The sequence below is a fragment of the Geotrypetes seraphini genome, chromosome 10, assembly GCF_902459505.1.
Source record: "Geotrypetes seraphini chromosome 10, aGeoSer1.1, whole genome shotgun sequence".
Taxonomy (NCBI): domain Eukaryota; kingdom Metazoa; phylum Chordata; class Amphibia; order Gymnophiona; family Dermophiidae; genus Geotrypetes; species Geotrypetes seraphini.
Window position 1 is genome coordinate 80,009,606 of NC_047093.1, and position 25,635 is coordinate 80,035,240.

Consider the following 25,635-nt stretch of genomic DNA (forward strand, 5'->3'; position numbering starts at 1 on the left):
TACCGGGCCTATCAGCCTTCCTCTCCCCGACGTCAAAGACGCCAACGCCGGGCATTAGGCTGTTTTTGTCATTTCAGGGGGTGGGGGGGGTGGCCTGGCGGCGGCAGCAGCAACAGCCTAAAAAAGAAATTATCCTGGCCCGGGTCGGTGTCATACTCTGGAACTTCTACCTCTTCCAGCAGCCCTCTCCCTTCTACCTGCTTCCGGCCACACCCCCTGCTCCGCGGCTCTCTTCGGCAACTCAGCAGCAGCGATCAACACAAGCTTCTGACGTCAGGGCCTACCCTCTGCGAGTCCCGCTTGTTTCAATTTCCTTTTTCCACAAAGGCGGGACTCGTAGAGGGAAGGCCTCGATGTCGGCAGCTTGTCTTGATCACCGCTGCTGATGAGTTGCTTAAGAGAGCCGCGGAGCAGGGGGGTTTTGCCAGGTGCAGGTAGAAGGGAGAGGGCCAGATGCAGGACTCGTGGGTGAGGGAGCAGAAGAGAGAGAGAAAGAGAGAGGGGAGGGAAACAAAAGGAAATATTTCATACTGGGCTGGGCCGGAGTAGAGGGAGAGTGGAAAGATTCTGGCTACAGGGTGCATTAACAAAGGAAAAGGGGGGAAAGCTGAAAATGGAGATAGTGACACAAAGAAGAGAAAGAGTAAGCAGGACCTACTGAATAAGGATAGAGATACAGAGGGGACATGAAGAGGAGGTGAAATAGAGACATAGAAGTAATGCTGAAAAAGTGTGGGGGGGGGGAGATAAAGACATTGAAAGGGCAAATGGTGAACATGGGGTAAAGACAAGGACAGAGACAAATGAAGATTCTGAAAAAGTGGTGAGATAGGGATATAGGTGAGATGGACACAAAGAAGGGTGATGCTGGAAAATAGGTGGAATGGTAATTCTGACAGACACAGAAGGGAAATGCTGGATCAAGGAGAGATGGGGCTCAGGCTGGATGGAATGAGGAGAAATGCCTTGTTGGCCCGGAACTTCCTCTCCTACGTCAGAATTGACATCAGGGAGCGGAATGCTGGTCAGCGCGACGCTTCTGCAGGGAAAGCTTGGGACGGCGGTGGCTTGGGGGCTGTTCCCTGATGGCGGTGGCAGCAAACCAAGTGGCTTGGGGGATTGCACGGAGAAAGAAAGAAAGGGGGCAGACAGGGAGACAAAGAAGGGGGAACAGGGAGACAGAAAGAAAAAGTTGGAGGAGAGAATGAGGTCTGGAGGAGAGGAAACATACAGGAGGCTGAAAGAAAGGAAGAAAGATTGGATGCACAGTCAGAAGAAGAAAGTGCAACCAGAGACTCATGAAATCACCAAACAGCAAAGGTAGGAAAAATGATTTTATTTTCAATTTAGTGATCAAAATGTGTCGGTTTTGAGAATTTATATCTGCTGTCTATATTTTGCACTATGGCTCCCTTTTACTAAACCGCAATAGCGTTTTTTAGCACAGGGAGCCTATGAGCATTGAGAGCAGCATGAGGCATTCAGCGTAACTCCCTGTGCTAAAACCTACTATTGTGGTTTAGTAAAAAGGGAGGGGGTGTATTTGTCTATTTTTGTATTTTGTTACTGAGGTGACATTGCATAGAGTCATCTGCCGTGACCCTCTTTGAAAAAACCCGGAATATGAATAATTAACATTTTCTCTGCCTTTCAGTGTGCTTTGTGTTTTTTTTTTTATTTTATTGTTGGTAGATCATTTTGACTTAGTCATTATAAAAGTAGCTCGCAAGCCCATAAAGTGTGGGCACCCCTGGTCTAGCTTATCTCAATGCCTTATCCTTCCAAATCCTAAACCCACAAACCACTCATGAAAAAGGACATCAACTTGACATTGCAGCCTTCATGACCCACCAACCAGCCACCCCAGCAATTCAAACACTCAATGGAACCTGGTCCCCAACCCTCTGGTCAGGCCACTACACTTACAATTTCAGCATTAACTGGACCAAGAACAAAACCACACCTAAAACCCAAAAAATAACATACACCTCACGCAAACATATCGAGCCAACCGTATTCTGGACAAAAATCGATGAAACACTCCAGGACTGCGACCCAAAAGACTTCATCTCTCACTGGAATATTCTAGCCACCAACATCCAGGACGAACTAGCCCCACTACAAACCAAAACTAGAACCAGTAGAAGATCAGACCAATGGTTTGACAACGATCTGCTCCAACTTAAAAGACAATGCAGAAGATTAGAAAGAAAATGGAGAAAAACAAACCTAGATCAAACGAAAATCGCCTGGAAAAAAATTAACAAACAATATAAACTCCTACTAAAAGACAAGAGAAAAACTCACTACACAAACCTTATAGGCACAGATACCCAAGATACCAAAAAAATTGTTCCAAATATTAAAAGACCTAACTGACACCAAACCCTACACAACCACTAACAACACCCCACCTCCCTCAGCTACCCTCTTAGCAGATTATTTCAAGAACAAAATCACTAACGCCAGAGCCACCCTCAACTTTACCCCATCCCACCTAAATGAAATTATAACTCACCCCACAGAAAAAGAATCTACTGCAGCGGACAGAACATGGTCTCATTTCCCCATCATACAATGGTCCGAATTCAATAAACTCTACAATAAATACAGCCACGCCTCCTGTGACCTCAACCACTGCCCAGCATATCTCCTTACCACCTCCAGTGTAAAATTCCGTACACTACTTCTGCAATGGATACAAACTACACTCACAGATGGCTTTTTCCCTACTGACCTCAGCGAAATCATCGTCACCCCAATTCAAAAAGACCCAAAAGGACCAACGGACCAACCATCCAACTTCAGACCCATTGCATCAATACCGCTATATGTCAAAATCACAGAAGGCCTAGTAGCCAAACTCCTCACAAACTATCTAGATGACCATAACCTACTCCACCCAATGCAATCAGGATTCCGAACCAACTTCAGCACAGAGACACTCCTAGGCTCCCTTATGGACACAGCCAGACAACATCTCAGCACAGGAAAAAAAATGCTTCTCATACAACTAGACCTGACTGCAGCATTTGACCTAGTCGATCATAACATCCTTCTTCAAATCTTGGATGCAATAGGTATCTCAGATACAGTATATTCTTGGTTTGAAGGATTCCTAAAATCCAGAACCTACAGAGTAAAATCAAACAAAGAAAATCAGATCCTTGGTCAAACCCTTGCGGCGTACCACAGGGATCCCCATTATCCCCTACTCTCTTCAACCTATACACTGCCTCTCTCGGAGCATACCTGGATAACCTAGGCATAACCACCTATAGTTATGCGGATGACATCACCATCCTCATACCATATGATCAGCCAAAGACCACCATGACAAACATAATACGTCGAACAATAGAAACAGTCACGACCTGGATGAAAGAATACAAACAGAAACTCAACCCAGATAAAACTAAATTCATCCTCCTCGAAAATGACAAAGAAACATAGAAACATAGAAATAGACGGCAGATAAGGGCCCACGGCCCATCTAGTCTGCCCACCTTAATGTCCCTCCCCTACCTTTGCCCTGTGAAGAGATCCCATGTGCCGATCCCATTTGGCCTTAAAATCAGGCACGCTGCTGGCCTCAATCACCTGTAGTGGAAGACTATTCCAGCGATCAACCACTCTTTCAGTGAAAAAGAATTTCCTGGTGTCACCTCGTAGTTTCCCGCCCCTGATTTTCAACGGATGCCCTCTTGTTGTCGTGGGACCCTTGAAAAAGAAGATATCTTCCTCCGCCTCGATGCGGCCCGTAAGATACTTGAACGTCTCAATCATGTCCCCCCTCTCTCTGCGCTCCTCGAGCGAGTATAGCTGTAATTTGTCAAGCCGTTTTTCGTATGGTAGATCCTTGAGTCCCGAGACCATCCGGGTGGCCATTCTTTGCACCGACTCCAGTCTCAGCACATCCTTGCGATAATGCGGCCTCCAGAATCCAGGTGGGGCCTCACCATGGATCTATACAATGGCATAATGACTTCCGCCTTACGACTGACGAAACCCCTTCGTATGCAGCCCATGATTTGTCTTGCCTTGGACGAAGCCTGCTCCACTTGATTGGCAGACTTCATGTCCTCACTGACGATTACCCCCAAGTCTCGTTCTGCTACCGTTTTTGCTAGGATCTCGCCATTAAGGGTATAAGACTTGCATGGATTCTGGCTGCCCAGGTGCATAACTTTGCATTTTTTGGCATTGAAGTTGAGTTGCCATGTCCTAGACCATTGCTCCAGTAGGAGTAGGTCGTGCATCATGTTGTCGGGCACTGAATCTTCATCTGTTGTGCCCACTACATTACTCAGTTTGGCGTCATCGGCGAATAATGTTATTTTACCTCAAAGCCCTTCTGCCAAGTCTCTTATAAAGATGTTGAATAGGATTGGGCCCAAGACTGAGCCCTGTGGTACTCCACTAATCACCTCCGTCATTTCGGAAGGGGTGCCGTTCACCACCACCCTTTGGAGCCTACCTCCAAGCCAGCTCCCAACCCATTTCGTCAATGTGTTACCTAATCCTATAGAACTCATCTTGCTCAGTAACCTGCGGTGTGGTACGCTATCGAATGCTTTGCTAAAGTCCAGGTACACGATGTCCAGGGACTCCCCTATATCCAGCTTCCCCGTTACCCAGTCAAAGAAGCTGATCAGGATTGGCAGGATCTCCCCTTAGTAAATCCATGTTGTCGGGGATCCCGTAGATTCTCCTCATCCAGGATCTTATCTAATTGGTGTTTGATTAGAGTTTCCATTAGTTTGCTCACTATCGATGTTAGACTCACTGGTCTGTAGTTTGCTGTCTCCATCTTTGAGCCTTTCTTGTGGAGTGGAATGACGTTAGCCGTCCTCCAGTCCAACAGGACGCTGCCTGTACTAAGGGAGAGGTTGAAGAGCGCGGACAGTGGCTCCGCCAAGACATCACTCAGCTCCCTAAGCACCCTGGGGTGCAGGTTGTCCGGCCCCATTGCTTTGTTAACCTTGAGCTTTGACAGCTCACCGTAGACACTGCTGGGCGTAAACTCAAAGTTACTAAACGTCCCAACTATAACCAATTTAGAACTAAATTCAATCAACTATCCAATCCAAACCACTATAAAACTACTAGGAGTGACAATAGACAGATGCTGTACTATGCAACTGCAAATAAATAAAACCATACAGAAATCCTTCGCAATAATGAGAAACCTGAGACAAGTCCGGAAATTCTTTGAAAGAACACAATTCCAGCTTATAGTGCAATCCCTAATCCTAGGATTGCTAGACTACTGTAACATCCTCTACCTCCCCTGCCCTGCCACGATGACCAAGCAACTACAAACAATCCAAAATACTGCTCCGAGACTCATCTACTCACTGAGGAAACATGATCATATCACAGAAGCCTACATCAACTCACACTGGCTACCAATCCAAGAAAGAATATTATTTAAATTCTACTGCATGATATTCAAAACCCTAAATGGAAATAGCCCAGCCTACCTAAACAATCGCCTCATCCAAGCAACCTCAACCAGACATAGAAAAACGCACTCCCCTTTCACACCTCCCCCAATCAAGGAAGTAAAACGGTCAAAACAATACGATGGCCTCCTAGCCACTCGAGCTACAAAACTAGATAACCAAACCTCCAACTTACTGTTAACCACCCCAGACTACAAGATTTTCAGAAAATAAATAAAAACTATACTCTTCAAGAAAGCCCTGAAACAGTCCTAACCACACCTACTCTTAAAATCTCTTACTCCTAACAACACTTACTCTTAACAACTCAAGAAATGACAATGGATCGACCCTTTACAACTCTCAACAAATGATCTACTCCGTACAACGCTAGAAATGACTATTATTCTTCCATTGTAACCCCCATTCTTTATATCTTTTGTAACCCCCATTTTATATCTTTTGTAATCCGCCTTGAACCGCAAGGTAATGGCGGAATAGAAATCTCTAATGTAATGTAATATTTCTTTTTTTTTTTTTTTTTGCTTCAGGATAAAGTAGTATATTACGGTAGTTGTGTTGATAAAAATTTATAAACATTAGAGGCTCTGGTAGAAACCCGTTTACAAAGTATGTATGTGTGAACTGTGAGCAAGATGTTATGGCCACCATGTTCCCTAGACTTGTCTACATGCGATTTTTATCTGTGGGGAAATTTAAAGCAGAAAGTGTACGCCAACAATCCACATACCCTGGATGAACTCAAGGAAAATATCACACAAACTATCCGCAGCATCACTGTTGAAGAGGTGCAAGCAGTATCAGCCAACATGATCTGACGTGCTCAAAAGTGCATAGATGTGAATAGGGACCCACTTTCACCATCTGTTGTAACTTGTGGGTAAGTGAATAAAAACAATCCACTTGCTCATTCATCTTGTCATACTATCACTGGAGGTGGGCTACTTTTTCATGGCCCACACTCCCTGTATTAAAGCAGATGGCAAATTTCTTCCACTTAAAAAATATAGCACTTCCTGGAAGCCAGAAGGATTTTGGAGACACCCTTAGGCAGCTGAAGGGATGCAAATTCTATGCTCTCAGCATTCAAGCTGTGAGAGCCCAGGCCTGGAGGTTAAGATGCAGAAGAAATCTCTCATTCTTTGTTATGAGAGTTGGAAAACACTCCAATCTCCAAGTTTCTTTGGAAGACAACTCCAGAAGAAGAGAGAACCATATCTGCATTGGCCTATAAGGTGTGATGAGGATCTTGCCCCCTGTCCAGCTTGAGTTTAAGAGAGACTGGAGGATATACATAGAGAAGGCCCTCCTCCCCAATTGAGGAGGAAGGCTTCTGATGCCAGCTTGCCATGTCACTTGAGCCTGAACAGTTCTGAAGGACCCTGTTGTTAAGAAGAATGGCAAAGAGATCCACAAAGGGGGTGTCCCACTCTCGGAAGATCTGGTGAGCAATGCACATGCTGAGAGACCACTTGTGCAGTTGCAGCACTCTGCTCAGCCTGTCTGCTAGACTGTTGTCCTTGCTTGCCAGGTATGTGGTCCTAGCATTATCCTTTGGTGGGATATCCACTGCTATATCCTGATGGTTCCTGATACAAGAGGTAGGAACTTGTACCTTCCTGCTTGATATGGCAACCTGATTTACTGCTTGAATGAAGACAATTTGGTTCAACAGTCAATTCTGAAAGCATTTAGAGCGTTCCATATTGACCAGAGCTCCAGAAAATTGATGTGAAGATGCGTCTCCTGAGTGGAACAACGAGCTTGGGTGTGAAAGCCATCTACATTAGCATCCCATTCCAGGTTGGATGCATCTGTTGTCAGTATCTTCTGGTGAGGAAGAATTTGGAATAGAAGTCCCAGAGTCAAATTAGTTAACATCTACCAGAGAAGCAATTAAGTTAACTTTGGGGTGGCAGAAATGACATCTGCACCATAGCCTGACACCATTGGGAAGCTAGGGTCCACTGGTCACTCCCAAATGGGGCCATGCTATGGTTGTGACATAGCACTATGGAGGCCATGTGGTCCAACAACCTCAACACCTTCCAAGCTGTGACCAGCTGGCTGTGCTGAACATGAGTGGTGAAGTAGATGAGAGCATCAGCCTGCACCTAAGGCAGATAGGCTTTAGCCTGAACCACGTCTAGCAAGGCTCCAATATAGTCCAATTGCTGCACTGAGAGCAGGTGTGACTTGGGGCAGTTAAGAACAAATCCTAGCATAAGAACATAAGCAATGCTTCCGCTGGGTCAGACTTGAGGTCCATCGTGCCCAGCAGTCCGCTCACGCGGCGGCCCAACAGGTTCAGGACCTGTGCAGTAATCCTCTATCTATACCCCTCTATCCCCTTTTCCAACGCCTGAACAATTTTCTGCATTGCTTCTTGACCACCTTCTTTCAATGTGCTCTTGACCAGCCAATCGTCCAGATAGGAAAACATATGAACTTCCACTTCTACCTCAGCAAGACACTTGGTAAACACTCTAGGAACGGACATGAGGCCAAACAGCAGATTGTGGTACTGGTATTGATAGTAGTGTTTTGTCACCAAAATCTAAGATAAAGGATGCTTATAGACATAGGAAGTAAATCCAGAGAGCATAGGCAACTGTTATTCTGAATCATGGGACGAAGGGTGCCCAGGTAAATCATCCTGAATTTTTCTTTGATCAGATTATTTGTTCAGGGCCCTCAGATTTAAGATAAAAACCCTGTTTTCTTGGGCACAAGGAAGTACTTGGAACAGAATCCTTTCCTTTCTTCCCCTGGAGGAACAGGATCGACCACATAGGCTTTTACAAGAGAGGAGAGTTCCTCAGCAAGCACTTCCCAATGCTGAGAATTGAAGAGTTTTGGTGGGCAATCTTGAGGAGGTCGATGCCAACAGAGAGTGTAACCTTCCCAGACTATTTGGAGAACCTACTGATCTGATGTTACAAGGGGCCACCTCTCTTGGAAAAAAAAATAAAAGATCAGCCTTACTCCTACCAGCAGGTCATCAGATTGAATACTTTTACTGTGGCTAAGCTCTGCTGGAGCTAGTCCAAAGCTCATTCCCTGCTTGTGATATGATAAATATATATATATATTCCATCAACTCCCCCAAAAAGTTCAAAATGGATTATAAGAAATCAGTATATAACAGAAAATGATCACAAAAGTCAAACAGAAATTTGTTATATTTTCTAAATAAATACATTTTCAATTTTTTTTTTTTTAATACCAAGTAGGAAAATAAAGTTTTCAACTCACTTGGTAATCATGCCAAATCTTAATGCCCTGGTAAGATATTTATTTCTCCAATATCTTCTTATATTGCACACCAAAGGAGGAAGGGGAACAAATTATGCAAGATATCCCTGCATGAGAACAGCTAGGATGCAAGGGAAATTATAATAAGCTCAATAAATATTCTAAGTTTGAGCCATCAAATAATCTGAATATCAAACATGTTAGCTTGAATTCAGTATGGGCCTGAATGGAAAGCCAATGTAACTTAATCAATGATGGCATCAAATTTCTTGAGATGAAGGATCATTTTGACTGTAACTTTTTGAAGCATCTAAAGTTTAGAAAGTGGTTAGGAAGAAAGAGAACAGTATAATCTGTTACAATAATCCGTGATTGAACCAAAACAGCAAAACGTTTCTCAAAAAACAAGGAACATATATTGGAAAGTTCTTTGAGTTTAAATAAACACAGTTTGTGCTACAGTATAAACCTTCTAACAAAGTTGTATCTAAATAAACCCTTAGCACCTTTGAAGTAAGCTCCACTTAAACTGAGCAGCTGGCTGGAAATTCTGAGGCTGCTGCCGATGATGGGAGCATGAAGGCTGGGCCTCCTGTGAAGGACGGAACGAAGGAGGAATGAACCTTTGAAAGTAGGAGACACACTTCCAACTTCTGCCAGGACACCTCCAAAAAGTGAAGGCCACAGTTCTCCTGTTTGTTCTCTTTTAATGAGGGCCACCACATCGTTCACCTTAATCCCCCCAAAGGTCATTGCCTCAGCAAGGGACATCTACCAACTTTTACAGAACTGCTGGATCAAGGTCCAAAACACGCAGCCATGAGAGTCTGCGCATGCCAATACCTATAGGAGAATACCACATCAAAAGTATCAAAAGTGGCTCGAGCCAGGTGTTTTCTGTACTTCTTCTGCTTAATGACTGTCTGGTGAAGTTCTGCAGCTTGCTCCAGTAGAAGGGATAGTCTGGGACCATTGCTCAGGCAATGGGCCTGATGGGCCGCCGCAGGAGCGTACCACTGGGCGAGATGGACCTCTGGTCTGCCTCAGCGGAGGCAACTTCTTATGTTCTTAAGGGTTTCTGCAAATTCCAGCAGGAGGGCATCTTACTCACCAAGATCTACAAGTAAATGCTTGAGTGGAGCTGGTAAGATTGTATGTGGGAAATGAGTATTGAGTCCTGAAAAAATGTCCTCCCAAAAAATTCAAAAGTATTCCTGCTTGGGGGAATTGAAGCATGGGTCCTCAAGCTACCTGCCCTTTTGAAAATGGATTCAATCACCATGGAATTATGTGAAGCTGTGGCTTCTTGAACTGAGATTTCTGAACTCTCTACATGGAGTCCACCTTCTTAGATACAACCTACACAGAGAATGGGGGTCTTCCAATTATTTATCTGTGCATTTTTATGGATATTATGAATGGGGACTATCACAGCTTTCTTAGGAGTGAGATCATAAAACAGGAATATCCAGTTAGGTACACACATATCGATTTGCACCCTATTCTATAATGTAGAATCTACCCCTATGGAAAGATTAGGTTCTTACCTCAGTAATCTTTATAGTAGATACACTCAATTCCCGAACCTGTGGATAGTCAATCCCTTCTCACAAGAATTCTTGCAGGGAGCTTCATTAGCATTCTTTTATTCTGCCTCCCATCCCTCTGGGATGTTTTCCAATTCCTCAGTTCGTACCAAAGCAGACGGTCATCTCTGGAGAGGACACAGAATAGGGAGGGGGTATGGGGATGCTCCCCGAGAAACATGTCTGTTCTGTTCATATCGTTAAACATATAACAGATATACCAAACATAACCATTTGCAATACATAAGATGAAAACAAACAAGTCATCAACCTGAGAGCAACATGAACTAAGATTGTGTTATATTGCAGCAGTCACAATCTCTATCCTTGTAAAGGTTGAACAAAGGAAAGAACAAGGTATCCGGATTCCCCAGCACTTTTGAGGCAATAAGCAGGCAAATGAACATCTGACAGGGCGACTTCAGGAAAAGTGTGTGTCTACTAGAAAGATTACCACCGAGGTAAAATCCTACTCTCTCTTTTTAGTGCGACAGACACTCTATTCCTGATCCTGTGGGATGTATCAAAGCAGTTTCCCAAGTTTAGAATAAGACAGATGAACCTGCTGTTAGAACTGAAGATCCTGTTTAGCCACCACGTCCACCCTGTAAAACTTTGTGAACGTATTTCTTCCAGGGACACCACCAAAAATTCCGCCCATGAGGAAGCGATGCTTCTAGTGGAGTTTGCCTTCACGGATATAGACAAATGTTTTCCACTTCCAATATAGGCTGAAGAAATGGCCAAACGGATCCATCTGGAAATGGTCACTTTCGAGGCTGATTGACCTTTATGGGCAGCCCCCACTAATATGAACAGATCATCCTACAATCAAAATTTGTTTGCAACCTCTCTAGATACTGCAATAAGAGTCTGCGCATATCCAACAGTTTCAACACCTGATCATTTTCTCGATCCCAAAGGAGCAACACAATTCTTGGTTGATGTGGAAGCTAGAAATCACTTTTAGTAAGAAAGATGGGACTGTGCATAACACCATACCTGGATCCGAAATTCTGAGGAAGGGATCTCTGCATGACAAAGCCTGTATTTCTGACACTAGTCAGACTGAGGTAATCGCCACAAAAACCACTGTCTTGATGGTGGGGTCCATCAAAGAAGATTGCTCCAGAGGTTCGAAGGGCACTCTAGCCAGCACTTGGAGGACCAGATTAAAACTCCATGTCAGAAAAGGATGTTGCACCAGAGGTGAAACACACCCTTCAAAATCCTGACCACATCTGGATGTGCGGCTACAGTGCTCTTATTAATCCTAAACTCAAAACAGGAGAGCCCTGCAATCTGAATTTTCAGGGAGTCAACCACTAGGCCTTTTTCCAGACCTTCCTGCAGGAAGGTGAGCACCATAGAAATTGGTGCCGAGCGTGGGTCTTTATTCCTCTCAGCTCACCAAGCTTGAAAGCACTTCCAAGCTTTTGCATATGCTACTATAGTCACTTTCTTCCTATATCTTGGAAGGATAGAGACCACGCCATCTGAATAGCCTTTATAAGTTAGCACCACACATTCAAGAGCCATGCTGTAAGACCAAAGTGTTCTGGACCCTTCACGAGCAGCCGGGGATGACATGTAAGTTTGAGACTTTTATCTGCATAACACAGTCACCTCAGGTCTGCATAACACAGTCATCTCAGAGCAACTAGAATCACCAGCCCCTGGTGTGATATGATCCTGTGCAGAGGTCTGCCTATCAAAGGCCGTGGAGGGAAGGCATAAAGAAGACCTGCCTTTGGCCAGGGCTGTACCATGGCATCCAGGCCTTCACTTCCTGGCTCATATCTTTGACTGAAGAACCAAACCAAGACGCTTTCTTATTGGCTGCCAATGCCATTAGATCGCATGTCGGGCATCCCCACCGATTCGCAATGCAGGTGAAGGCTTCATGAGACAATGACCATTCCCCAGGTACCAGGGTCTTCCAGCTGAGGAAATCCACTTGCACATTGTCCACTTCTGCCACATGTGCCACTGAGAACACCAAAAGATGGGCCTCAACTCATCAAAACAGCATCTGGGCTTCCAAGTGTAGAGCAGCACTCTTGGCGTTCCCCTGGCCATTGAAATAAGCTACTGCTGTTGCATTGTCTGAGAAAACTCATACCACTTTGCTCTGCAATGTGCTCCCGAGAGCCTGAAGCGCTAGGCAGATGGCTTGGATTTCCAAGCGGTTGATCTATCACTTCCTCTGGGAAGGAGACTAGAGTCCCTGGACACCCCTCACTGTAAAGGCTGGCATCTGACGTCAATATCATCCATGCAAAGATGCGAAGGGGAACTCCTCTGGTGAGAGACGGCCTTCAACCACCAGGCTAGACTGCAACGAACTTCCGCTGTCCAAGGCAGCTGCTGGTGGAGCAAATCCCTCTGCGAGCACCATAGGGAGAGAAGCATATCCTAGAGCAGACTACGTCCATGGTCACAACCATCAATCCCAGCACTTACAAATAATGCCAGGCCATTGAAGCAGTCTCGCTCCGAAACTCCCGTATCTGTTGCAGAAGCTTCTCTCTGTGGGATTCCGGTAGAAACACTTTGTATTCCCCTATGTCGAACCAGACTCACAGCTACTCCAAGATCTGCATCAGCTCCAGGTGGCTTTTCTGAAAATTGATCACCCAGTCCAGCTTCTGCAGTAGTTGAATCACACTGTGAACTGCTAGTCTGCCTTCAGATTTGTACTGGGCTCATATTAGTTAATCATCTAGATACGGATGTACTTGTATGCTCCCTCTGCGAAGGTGAGCTTCAACAATCATCATTACTTTGGTGAAGGTCCATGGCCAACCCAAAGGGAAAAAGCCGTGAACTGGAAGTGTTGTTCCAGTACATGAAATCACAAAAGCTTTCTGTGCTCTGGAAAAATGGGAATGTGCAGATAGGCCTCAGTCAAATCCATGGAGGCGAGAAATTCCCGCTGCGCCACTGACGCAATCATTAACCTCACTGTCTCCATTTGGAAACAGGGCATCTTGAGGACCGCATTCACCGCTTTCAGGTCCAGAATCAGCCTCCAGTCTTCTGAGCCTCTCTTGGGCACTATGAAGTATCTGCTGGAGCCCAAGGCTTCCTCTGGTAAGGGCTCTATGACTTCTAGATCCAGCAACCTTTGCATTGTTGCTCAGACTTTGGACGCTTTTACCAGCCTCCCAGCCAGAGTGTCTAGAAAAAGGTCCAGGGGAGAGGAAAGAACTTGAGCCAGGACGTCCAGAAGGCCCCTGTGGATGCTCATGAGCCTCTTTCTGGGGTTTTCTGGAAACGTCATGGCTGTGCTTCGCTAGTGATACACTTTTGCTGCTCCTCAGCTCATATCTGCACCTTTTCCCTGGCCCTCAGACCAAATGGGCACTAACATTTCCTGACAACCAAAGGCTAAACAAGTGGCTCCCGACCCCTCCCCTACATGCACTGATTGAAACATGGACGGTCCTTAGACAGTCGTCCACCATAAACTTGGCCTGAGAAGTCCATCACACCTGTTTTTAAGCACAACTGAGGTGTTTTGAATCAGATAGAGGATTTATTTTCAAATTGGGAAATTCAAGATGGCTGCCACAGCAGTGATTTTAGTGGCAAAAACATCCTAGGGGAGCTACACTGGGAACCAAAAACTATCAATTTGGGGATTTTAGAGGTGAGGAAAACCTAACTCTAACCCCAGAACCACCCCCCCCCCCCAAAAAAAAAAAATCAATTTTTGAAGACCCCACCCCCTTGATTTTGTTTTCCAGGCAATCAGCATGTTACTCACTGTGCCATTGCTGGGAGCTGCAAGTGTGGAAGTTGCAAACAGCTTACAGGCAGAACCTCTACCTCAACAAGCCTGGAATCCAGACTGCTTGTGTCTTTGGACTACCTCTCTGGCCCAACAAATCATCTGGAGACTTTGCACATGCAAATGGGGGGAGGAAAGCAGTCAGCCCCGATCCTGGAAAAACTGTCACAGAGCCTCTCAGCCTTCACTCAAGCCCACTGCAGACGAATCTAGGAAACGGTCCCTGAGCCTTCAAACTGTTAGTGCAGGCTGTCGAAGTGGGTGCACTGCAAAGCAGTCTGCTCCTTGGAAGCAGAACCTTGACTTCAGAGTCTGCAATCTCCTGTAGCCAGAGCTGTCCCAAGAATAAGGTACTCTACAGAATCAAAAAGCCTTGCAAACAGTTAGCAAAAAGACCAAATTTAACTGAAAATGAACAAAAGCAGAAAAAAAGACACGCTCCTACCATCTTGCTTGTAGAGAAACAACTGAGGAATTGGAGGACAACCTAGAGAGATGGGAGGCGGAGCAAAAGAATGCTAATGTAGCTCCCTACAAGAATTTTCACGAGAAGGGATTAACTACCCACAGGTTAAGGAATAGATTGTCTGTTGCACTAGAAATGTGGTCTACAGTATAACGGAACATAGTCTGTCCCTTGATAGTTATAACAAACATCAATGACATTTAATTTATTTTACTTTAACATCTTGTCATCGAAAAATTCCAAGAATTTCTCACTCATAGTCCTTACCTGGCCCTAGGAACTGGCATCCACGAGCCCGGACTGCTGCCCAAAGATTAGCTGAGAGTTGCTGTGGGTTTTGATGTTGTAAAATAAGTTCCGTTACGGTTCTTTCCCCTAGTGACCGTGCTGCCCGCATGGCTCTTACACGACCTTCTTCCTCCACCAGCTGGCAGTTCACAAGCGTAACCAGTTTTCTCTGCATTGGACGGCTCAGTGCACTCTGATTTAAACTAGCAACACCTAGAGAAAGAGAGAGTGCATGTGGCCAGAAGCAATTAAGGCGTTGGTCTACCAAAACAAAAGTCGATTAAAACGTCAGCAATGAATAGTGAAATTGAGAGAAACCTTTTGAGAAAATAATTACGAAAAGGTTCTTACCTTCCTTTCAGAATACAAAAAAAAAAAAAAAAAACTAGTTTAGAAATACAGATTTCAATTTGAAGAGCTGACAAAATATAGGTTGCTAGAAAAAGAAAATCATTCATTAAGAGTGCAATGAAATAAGCAACTTGAGCATGTAAAATAGTGCTTTACATGATCAGGAAGACTCATAAAATGATGCAGGGATAGATGACAAGACTGATCATTAGAAGTGAAATATTGAGTTTCACTTTACATTTTGGTATATTTATATAGTACGAGTGTGGTATATAAATACATTTTTATGTTATGTATTTAGAACTTGTGAAGAAATGATATCTTATAAAATAAATGCAAGCACCAATTCTTGCTAGCATGTACATGCAGAAATGTACTGCTGCCTCACAACTTTTATAACTTTGGCCCCATTTATCAAGCCACGTTAGGGTTTTTTTTTTAATCACCAGCCACTGTGGTAAAAGCGCCAATGCTCACAGAATTCCTATGTTGGAGTTTTTACCAAAGCAGTAGCTTTTCCAGACCATGGACCATATGTTGCCTTTATAAAACAGGCAAAACTATGTGCTTGTGAACCATTCCAACATAGGTGTCTGTTATAAACATTAACCTTCACAAGTACAAACTTCAAAATCAATGAACTGAAAATCTAATTTTTCTGATGCTTTAAATTTTTGTTTAAATTTGAATTAAATCCAACAATAGCAGATGAATTAAAAGTACTATATACAGAAATAAAAACACAAAACAGAAATAACTTTTGAACTTTGTACTTGCTGATTTTTCTTCTGAATTTTCAACAAACCGGTACTTATTTTTGTCAGCTTACATATATTTTCACCTTTATTTGTTTGTACTTTCTGGAAAACAATAAAACTTCTTTAATATCTATCTACATCAAAGAAAGTATCTAGGATTCAGAAACATCTGGAACTATATCTAAAATGTCTTTCAGTCTATGTTTTCTCTCCTTCCCTAAATGTTCTTGGGTTTCTATATGCAGAACCCTTTTCAAATATCATTGAAAAGGGTTCTGGCTCGCGAGCCATGCAAAAGGAATCCACTCCAGCTTTTGAATCCTCCCTCCTTCACTAGAGGGCTCTGCTGTCCCATTCAGTTTGTATCACAGTAGGCGATAGCCCCATATAGAAATATGTGAAAGAGGGGTACGGGAAACTCCCTGAACTACAACTCTGTTTTACTCTGAAAATATAACAAACATGTTAAAGAGCGCCATTGAACAATAAAAACAGCAAAACAAACATGCCACAAAAGAAACATTTATGGAGCTCAAATAATACCTCAATGTGTTATAGCAATAAATGATTCTTCAGGCCCTTAAAGTCTGACTGAAATCCAAATTTTAGTTTGAACTAGAATTTTCTGATTGAAATAGGCAGGCGCAGGGCTTCAGAATGATACACCTAACTACTAGAAAAGATATTACCAAGGTAAAAACCTGATCTCTTTTTCGAGTACAATAGGTGTATCATTCTGGATGTACAGGATGTACAAAAGCAGTCCCAGAATTCTAGGACGGGATCACTTCACTGACTCATAACACTCCTAGGTGATACATCCAGTCTGTAAAATTTGGAAAATGTATGTTGTGGTAAGCAAGCCTATGTCTGTTAGTAGTGGCTCAGTGACAGCAAGGCATTTAGGAGCTCACACAAAGTCAGCCTCACATTTTAAAACACATTGTGGCCAATTTGGTGCTGTTCAGGTCTGGAACACTAGGGGGAGCAGCTTTACTCCCTCACCTTGTTCACCCACACACAGCACACTGCAGGATCCTTCCTAATTGTTAGACTATAGCAGTGTATCTCAAACTGTGTGCCTCCTGAGATTCCAAGTGTGCCAGCTGACTTCCCTACGTGGTATAGTGCCAGTGCTGCCTGATCCGCCAAAGGCCTACAAATTTCCCCCTTCTCCTCCCAGTATCACCTTTAAAGCCAATTACAGCAACCTGCAGAGGATTGCCGGTAGGTAAAATGATTTAATTTTCAATATGGTGATTGAAATGTATCATTTTTTGAGAATTTATATCTGCTGTGTATATTGTGTGTATATGAAAAATGAATGGAGAAAAATTGCATTACAATTAGTAAAGGGGATGGGATCTGGGGGAAGAGCTTAGGTGGGCCTAGGGAGGTCTGTGGTTGGGGTACATAGTTGATATTTGTTAGACTTAGGGGGTACTTAGCCTGAAGTAGTTGAGAAACACTGCTGTAGGCAATCAGCTGGCGCCAGTGCCTCTCCTTCTCTCTGGCCCTCTTCCCTGCTGGCACCCTCTACTGGCATCTCAGGGCCCATCTGGAAGGCCTCTGCACATGCGCGGACGTCGATGTGATGATGTCATATATATGCGTGATGTCATCATGGCGACGTCTGCGCACTTCTGGGTGCCTCAAGCCATGGCCACTACCTTTAGTATGCCCCGGCTCGAGAAAGTTTGAGACACACTGCACTATAGGAATGGCCTGCACCTGAGCTTGGGGGGGGGGGGGGGGGGAGCAGGGCTGCAGGTCCTTAAGAAGGGACAAGCAGGCATGCAAGAGAGAGGGGGAGAGAAGGACATTGAAGAAGGAGCAGGAACACTGACTGGAGAAGGAAGGAACTGAATTAAGAGCCCAGGACACTGGAGAGGGAAGTAATCCTGAGAGAGTTCAGTATATTTTCTTATGGGAGTCCATAGAACAGCAGCCTCCAGAACAGGGACTTGTGTTGGCTGATCTTTCTACTTCAAGTTCGATGCCCCTGATTCCCAAGTGTAAGGGAATGATTAATACCTGGTTAGTTTTTTTCTTTTTTCTTTCGTTTTGTTTAAATACTTTTACTAATACTTATTCGATCAGAAATATGGATCCACAAAACATTCCTGTCCAACTATACAATAGACCCAACTATGTTAGACCTCAAAGATTAATACCAAGTTCAATATTACCAATAACCATTAATAACTTTCAATTAAACACTTCAGAGTCAAATAACATATCACAACCTCAAATTTACAGTAACCCGAAATATTTAAACCTAAAACTAGGCCTAATTAATTCTAGATCCCTTAAAACCAAATATCATCTGATAAAAGACTCTATTCTTCAACACAATTTACACATTCTCTGCATTACCGAAACTTGGCTATCTGAAGGTGAGGAAGCCTATCTTTCTTTTTGCTGCCCCCCTAATTATAATTTCATATGGAACCACCGTCATAATCGGAAAGGTGGTGGATTAGCTATAATATTCCAAAATAGCCTGATTATTCCTCAAGACCAATCGATCAATAACTCAACAATTGAATTCCTTCATATCAAAGTTAACCTGAAAATAAAAATTGATCTTCTCTTAATGTACATTCCACCTCCAATTGACTATTCGAAATTAACATTATTCCATAACTTACTTTTTGACTTTTGTTCAACTGCTACATGTCCAATCATATTGGGAGACTTTAACATTCATTTTGATAACTGCAATAACCCTAATACCTCTGATACTTTAAACCTTTTCAAAGACTTAGAATTAAAAACACTGATTCATGAACCAACACATCAAGCCCAACATATCTTAGACATGATCTTGAGATCCACGAATCCCTTAATCTCCAACTCAGCACCAAATATTTTGGCAGTCCCATGGTCAGATCACAATTTTATTTCTATTAATTTTTATTTTAAGGAACCTTTTTCCATAAATACTCACTCGGAAATTAAAACAATCTCATACAGAGACTTTTCAAAACTAGAAACCTCCGACATCACACCTTATTTCAATCCCTCAACAAACACTCAACAATTTAATAGCATCGAAGAACAACTTCAGTTTTGGAATTTGACTTTAGAATCCATTATAAATACGAAAGCACCAATTATCACCAAAATAATATCTAATCGTAAATCCAACAATCCATGGTACTCTAAGGAATTATCCCAAATAAAAACGCAACTCCGTACCTCTGAAAGGAAATGGCGTTCTTCAAAAACTCTCATTAATCTTCAAAGATTTAAAGACATCGCCACTTATTACAAAGACAAAATAGTACAAGCAAAAAAACATTATTACAATGAAAAGATCCAAAAATCAAAAAACACTGCAGTCTTATATAACCTTTTAAAATCATTAAATCCCGATAAACAAAGGAACAAATCAACTCAAAAACCAACTTTAACTGCTCAAGACCTAGCAGAATACTTTTGCAATAAGATTGAAAAGATCAGACAAAAATTCAATATCACTAATAATACAATAATCCTTCCTGTACCAGAAAATCAAAATACAAATACTATCATTCCAGTAGCAAAATGTTCAAACCTCAGAGTTCCAACTTTAGAAGACCTAGAAAGATACTTTAAATCAATTAACCTAAAAGGCTCATCCTTGGAAACCATTCCACCGTACTATTTAAAGAAATTTTTCCAAAATTTCGGTCCTTTTATTCTCTCCCTTATTCACAAGAGTTTTTCATCTGTCACTGTACCAATCTCGTGGAAATCCTCTATCATTACTCCAATCAGGAAAAATATGAAAATCAACCAAGATGACATATCCAATTACCGTCCTATCTCCAATCTACCTTTCCTAATGAAGCTCTCCGAAAAAATTGTCTTTGAACAATTGACGGACTTCATTGAATCCACAAATGCTCTACATCCAAACCAAACCGGTTTCAGAAAACATTACAGTACAGAACATTCTATGATTGGTCTGGTAACTAACATTCATTACTATCTTGACAATCACAAATCCGTTGCGCTCTTTTCTTTAGATTTATCTGCGGCATTTGACACAATTGATCATGATCTGCTGCTTAGCCGTTTGCAATCAATAGGCATACAAGGACAAATTCTAGAGTGGTTAACGTCATTTCTATCTGACCGGACCTCTAAGGTCAAATTCAATGATGTTTTCTCTGAAAGCTTTACATTATCATATGGAGTCCCCCAAGGCTCTATATTATCCCCTCTTTTATTTAACATTTTTTTATCCCCGCTTATTACCACAGCACAGTCACTCGGTTTCACAGCTTTCTCTTACGCAGATGACATCCAACTCATGCACCCTCTTAATCCTGAAAAGGCAGAAGAAATAAAAAATATCAACGACAAACTGGATCTAATAAAAAACTGGTTAATTGACAACAAATTATCCCTGAATGCTCAAAAAACTAAAACAATGCTTTTTACATGGAAAAGTGATATAACTCTAAAAACTCCATTCTTACTAGATGATTCCCCTCTTGATTCTGTTTCACAAATGAAAATTCTTGGGGTAATAATCGACACGGACCTTTCATTTCATTATCATATCAGCGAAACAGTTAAATCCTGTTTTTACAGACTCCGTCTTTTACGCTCAATTTCTACTTTCTTAGACCCAAAATCTATAAACATTTTGATTCACTCATTAATTATTTCAAAATTAGACTACTGTAATTCTCTCCTAATAAACATATCTCAGAAAGAAAGGAGACGACTTCAAATCATACAAAATACCGCTATCAAATTAATTTACAAAGCTAAGAAATACGATCATGTCACCCCCTTACTCATCAAATCTCACTGGCTTCCAATCTCTCACCGAATCACCTTTAAAACTTTATTCCTAGTTTATAAAACTTTAATATCAAACGAACCCCTTTTTATATCAAAAATGATAGTTCCGTATAATCCTCCACGATCCTTAAGATCATCTTTATCTAACCAACTTTCAGTCCCTTCATTAAGAATTATTGGCACTAGACGTAAAGATATGTTTTCAGTGGTAGCCCCCTCATTATGGAACTCTCTCCCTAACTTTATTAAAAATGAAAAGGATCTTGTCTCTTTTAAAAAATTGTTAAAAACCTACTTGTTTCAAGATGCATTTGACTTATGAAATGATCTTTCTTATAAACTCATATGTTTTTAAGATTCTCTTCTTCTTTTCTTTCTTTTTTTTTAAATTTTTTTTTTTTTTTTTTTTTTTTTTTTTTATTTCTTACCTATTTATACCCATTGTACTTTCCCCTTTATGTAAATTTTAACAATTAATGCAACTGTAACTTTCCCCTTCCTTCCTTCTCAATCATGTTTGTCTAAATTCGTTTTGTCAACTGTCCACAGTAGTAAAATTGTATGTATTACCACAATCTGTTGGTTTTTAAATTGTACATCGCTTAGAAATTTGTAATAAGCGATACATCAAATGTAAAATAAACTTGAAACTTGAAGTGAAAAAGCTGTTCCTACTGTGGGAATTGCAAAGGAAGATTTGCTATTATTTTTCTACTTATGCTCAGAACCAGAGTGCATAGTGTCTGTTTTAAGAAGATGACTATTTTTCCTGCCAAACCTAAAGAACTCACTGCTAGATTTCAAAGACGTTTAGTTTTTTTTCTAACTGAAGAGTATAGGCGGGGGAAGGGCACTAATTAAGAAGCTGCTCCCCCTAGCACTGAAGATTTGCTTTTCTTTTGGCGTTTCACTGAACCTGCTTAGGCTGACGTTATTTTAAACCTGCAGGATTTATCAAGGAACTTAAAACCTGGGACAGAACTTATTTGTATTTGTGAAGGCTGTATTTTGAACTTTTGGTTTTCCTCTGTGCTGAGCATACCCACAGGGACAAACAGAGGCCTGGGCTGGAAAACAAGCTCCAGGCTGAATTAGAGTGACTGCCATTCTGACATACAGGATATACCACCATCTTGACCAGCAGTATAAAGCCATCTTGTCTTACTGTGTTTTGGGAAAGAAACCCTATGTTTTTGAATTTTGCTTTTGTGAATGGTTTGTTCCTTTGATATTTTTTTTGCACTGTTTGAATGCAATTGGAAAAGCCACATATCTTTCTGAAGTCTATTTGTTTCACAATAAACTTGATTTTTATTTCACTTGATTAATTCTTGTCACGCTGGTGTTTTTGCCTTTGAGCAAGCTCAGTATCCTGCTATCCAGTGTGTCCCTAGTGGTCACTGGGAAAATTGCCACTTACACCCTCAAGGCAGCCTTCACCTTGGGGTGCCTATGACAATGTGGAGTGGACCAAGCTGCTCCCTACAGATCTCTTCTGGGGAAACTTCCTGAGCTTCCGCCCACGAAGAAACCACACTTCTAGTTGAATGCGTCTGTACGGAGACTGGTGAGTATTTTTCACATAAGAACATAAGAATTGCCGCTGCTGGGTCAGACCAGTGGTCCATCGTGCCCAGCAGTCCACTCAGGCGGCGGCCATTAGGTCAAAGACAAGTGCCCTGAGACTAGCCTTACCTGCATATGTTCTGGTTCAGCAGGAACTTGTCTAACTTTGTCTTGAATCCCTGGAGAGTGTTTTCCCCCTATAACAGCCTCCAGAAGAGTGTTCCAGTTTTCTACCACTCTCTGGGTGAAGAAAAACTTCCTTACGTTTGTATGGAATCTATCCCCTTTTAACTTTAGAGAGTGACCTCTCGTTCTCTCCACCTTGGAGAGGGTGAACAACCTGTCTTTATCTACTCCCTTTATTATCTTGAACGTTTCGATCATGTCCCCTCTCAGTCCGCCTTATTCACTGTGACCTTTGCTGGAAATGTGCTGTAGCGTGCCTCAGCTCCAAAGATAGCTGGATCTGGGAGAAGAAATCACTGTTTCAAATAGACTGTTCCTTTATCTTCAAGCTGCCAGTCAGAACAGTGTCTGACTGAGATTCAAACCTCCAAGGACCCGCCGATATGAAAAGTGAGAAGTGAAACACAGCCGGCATCCTCTGAAACCCAGCTGAGCTCCCTATGGATGCTCGACAACCTGCACTCAAGCCCCTGCAAGAAGTAGGTGAGCAATGCTAGAAGGGGAACAGACTATGAGCTCCAAAAGGTTTCCTCTGGTTGCCCAATAGGTACCACAGAGGAATTGGCCTGTCAGCTGGAGACCTCAGTTTGCTTCTCCTCCACGAAGACAGAGCGGGTCCCTCAACTAGGAGAGCTTTTTAACACCAAAAGCGGTCAACATACCACACACACACAAAAAAAAGAGACCGAAAAAGTAAAGAAATAAACAGCAGAGCAGAAAGAAAAACTAAAGAGAGCAGCAGAGCCCTCTAGTGAAAGAGAAGGGATTCAAAAGCTGAAGTGGATTCCTTCTGCATGGCTTGCAAGCACTGGGATATTATCTGTCTATCCAGAATAACACTAGAACTTGAATTAGCTGCAATTCTTATACAAGAGTCCTACAAAAGGATATATTGTAAGTATTTTTTCATTTAAATGTTTGCTTAACACCAGTATTTTCTTGCCCTATTAATGCTAGCTAGAGTGAAGGAATGCTTTTATGTGCTAAGAACTAACTAATTAACTGTGGCACCACTTAGAGAGAAATTGTTGAAGAATTTTAAAAGACAACTTAAGGCATATTATGTTAAATTAGTGTTTGGTTAAGAATGAAAGGATGACTTCAGGGAAAATATCTGGAATGCTCTGGTTCGAATGTGTGAACTGAATGTCATCTGCTGTGATTGTTTGGATAATAATCTATCCTATATTAATGGAGTTCTTTTCTGCTTGTTTTAAGATTTATATGATTTTTTGTAAACTGCTTTGATCTTTGGTTTAGTGAAGAGGTATATAAAGTGTTTTAATAAGCATAAATAAACTGTGGAGGTTAGAGCAGTGGGCTTAGATTTAGTGAAGCCAGGTACAAATCCCACTGTGGCTCCATGTGATTTTGGGTAAGTCACTTAACCATCTACTGCTTCAGATTTTACTTAGTGTGCATAGTTAAGGTGGATGTGTTGAGTTTAATATTGCTTTATGTTGAATATATTATATTTGATTTGTAATGTAAAGTATTGTCTTCTGAAATATTATGAATGTTTTATTTGTGAATCACTTAGGTATAAGTGGTTTAGAAATTTTAGACATAAATAAATAAGCTTAGGCTTACAGTCTACACTTCTCCCTCCGTATTCGCGTGGGATGCGGGCAGAACATAGCCGTGAATAACAAAACAACGTGAATAACTTTTTGCATGTTAGTCGTGGTTTTTTGATAAAATAGATCTGAAAAAGATAATAAACCGTGAATAACCCAGCCTGAGATTTGCTCTGTACAACGCCGGAGTAGCGATTTCCTCCAGGAACCACTGGGAGCAGCGATTTCCAATGTGTAACGCCAGGTTCAGTGATGAAAACTAGGGGGCGAAGTCAGCAGCCGAAAAATCGCTAGCCTGATTGTCCACAACTCCAGAAGAGTGAGCAATCATCGCGGCTCCTCCCGAGACCAGACTCGTTGCACTGAAGATGGAAGGCACTAAGCCCCCCCCCCCCCAACCCAACTGACGGCATTCCTGGAAACCACGAGGTAAAGCAGTGCGTGCAAGCTGTCGAACAGAATGATCTTACTGAATCCACAATCCATGTTGATCAATGCATGACGAGATCGGCGATCGGGAGTTTTTTTTGGGGGGGGGGCATTCTGGCAGGAAGGATTGGACACCCTCCTGCCGGTGATCAGGAGTGTCGGGGGGGGGGGGCACCCTCCCGCCAGTGATCGGACAGACAGCCGCTATACTTATTGTGGCAGGGAGATCCCTTGCCGCAATAAGTATAGCGGCCGCATCTACTTGCAATGTAGGCCAGCATTTTGCCGGCCTACATTGTAAGCGTCTCTCCAGTCTCCATTCTCCACTCTCCTAATGATAACTTTTGTGTAAGGTGTTTAACGTAACAGTTAACATGCACTAACAGCTCACAAAGTCACATTGTTAGCACATGTTAAAAGTCAGGTTTATTGATAAGATTCCTCAGCATTGAAACACATTATTCAGTTTGCGGAGGACCAGCGTTGACAAAACTCCAGAGCATTTTTTCAACACTTACCCTTTACTCCACTTAGTGGCTTCAAGTAGAGTGCTAAATCTTCTACACAGTTCTTTGCAACTTCATAATGCTTGTTCTCTACTAAATTACTTAAGTTTATTGATTGGTGATCTGGGACCTAAAAAAAAAAATGACATAAGATACCATCAGCCTTGAACACACACCCACAGCCTGCTAGTGTCCTAGAGTACTACATGAGCCCACCCTATTGCGTAGCAAGTGTTACAAAATTCTGAGGCAATTTGGTGGTACATCTACATAGTTTTGAATATCATTTGGAATATATAGACTGTCAAATTTAATGAAACTACGTATAAGGTAAGGTAAAATTATGTTCTTACCTGTTAATTTTCTTTCCTTTAGAAGCAGCAGATGAATCCAGAGACCAATGGGATAGCTCACATCTACCAGCAGGTGGAGATAGAGAAACTGATTAACAGGTGTACTTATTTGCTGGCACTCCTCCTGTCTCATCAGTATAGCTCCTTGCCCAAGCACATTTAACCATCAATAGGTATAGCATGTAAAAAAAAAAACTTCTTTCCCAGAACACATCACGAACAGCAACGATACAGAATACAATCATTAACAACACCC

General features: G+C 42.3%; 1 protein-coding gene across 3 annotated transcripts in view; it reads right to left on the reverse strand.

Annotated features, from left to right (window-relative positions):
• RC3H2 (ring finger and CCCH-type domains 2) overlaps positions 1 to 25,635 on the reverse strand; it is a 219,623-nt gene that overhangs the window by 144,135 nt on the left and 49,853 nt on the right. For all 3 annotated transcript variants that reach the window (XM_033961628.1, XM_033961629.1, XM_033961630.1), the window contains 2 exons: positions 25,039 to 25,156; positions 14,833 to 15,066 (listed from right to left, as the gene is read on the reverse strand). In XM_033961628.1, the coding sequence (XP_033817519.1) occupies positions 14,833 to 15,066; positions 25,039 to 25,156 (352 nt within the window). The remainder of the gene's footprint in view (positions 1 to 14,832; positions 15,067 to 25,038; positions 25,157 to 25,635) is intronic.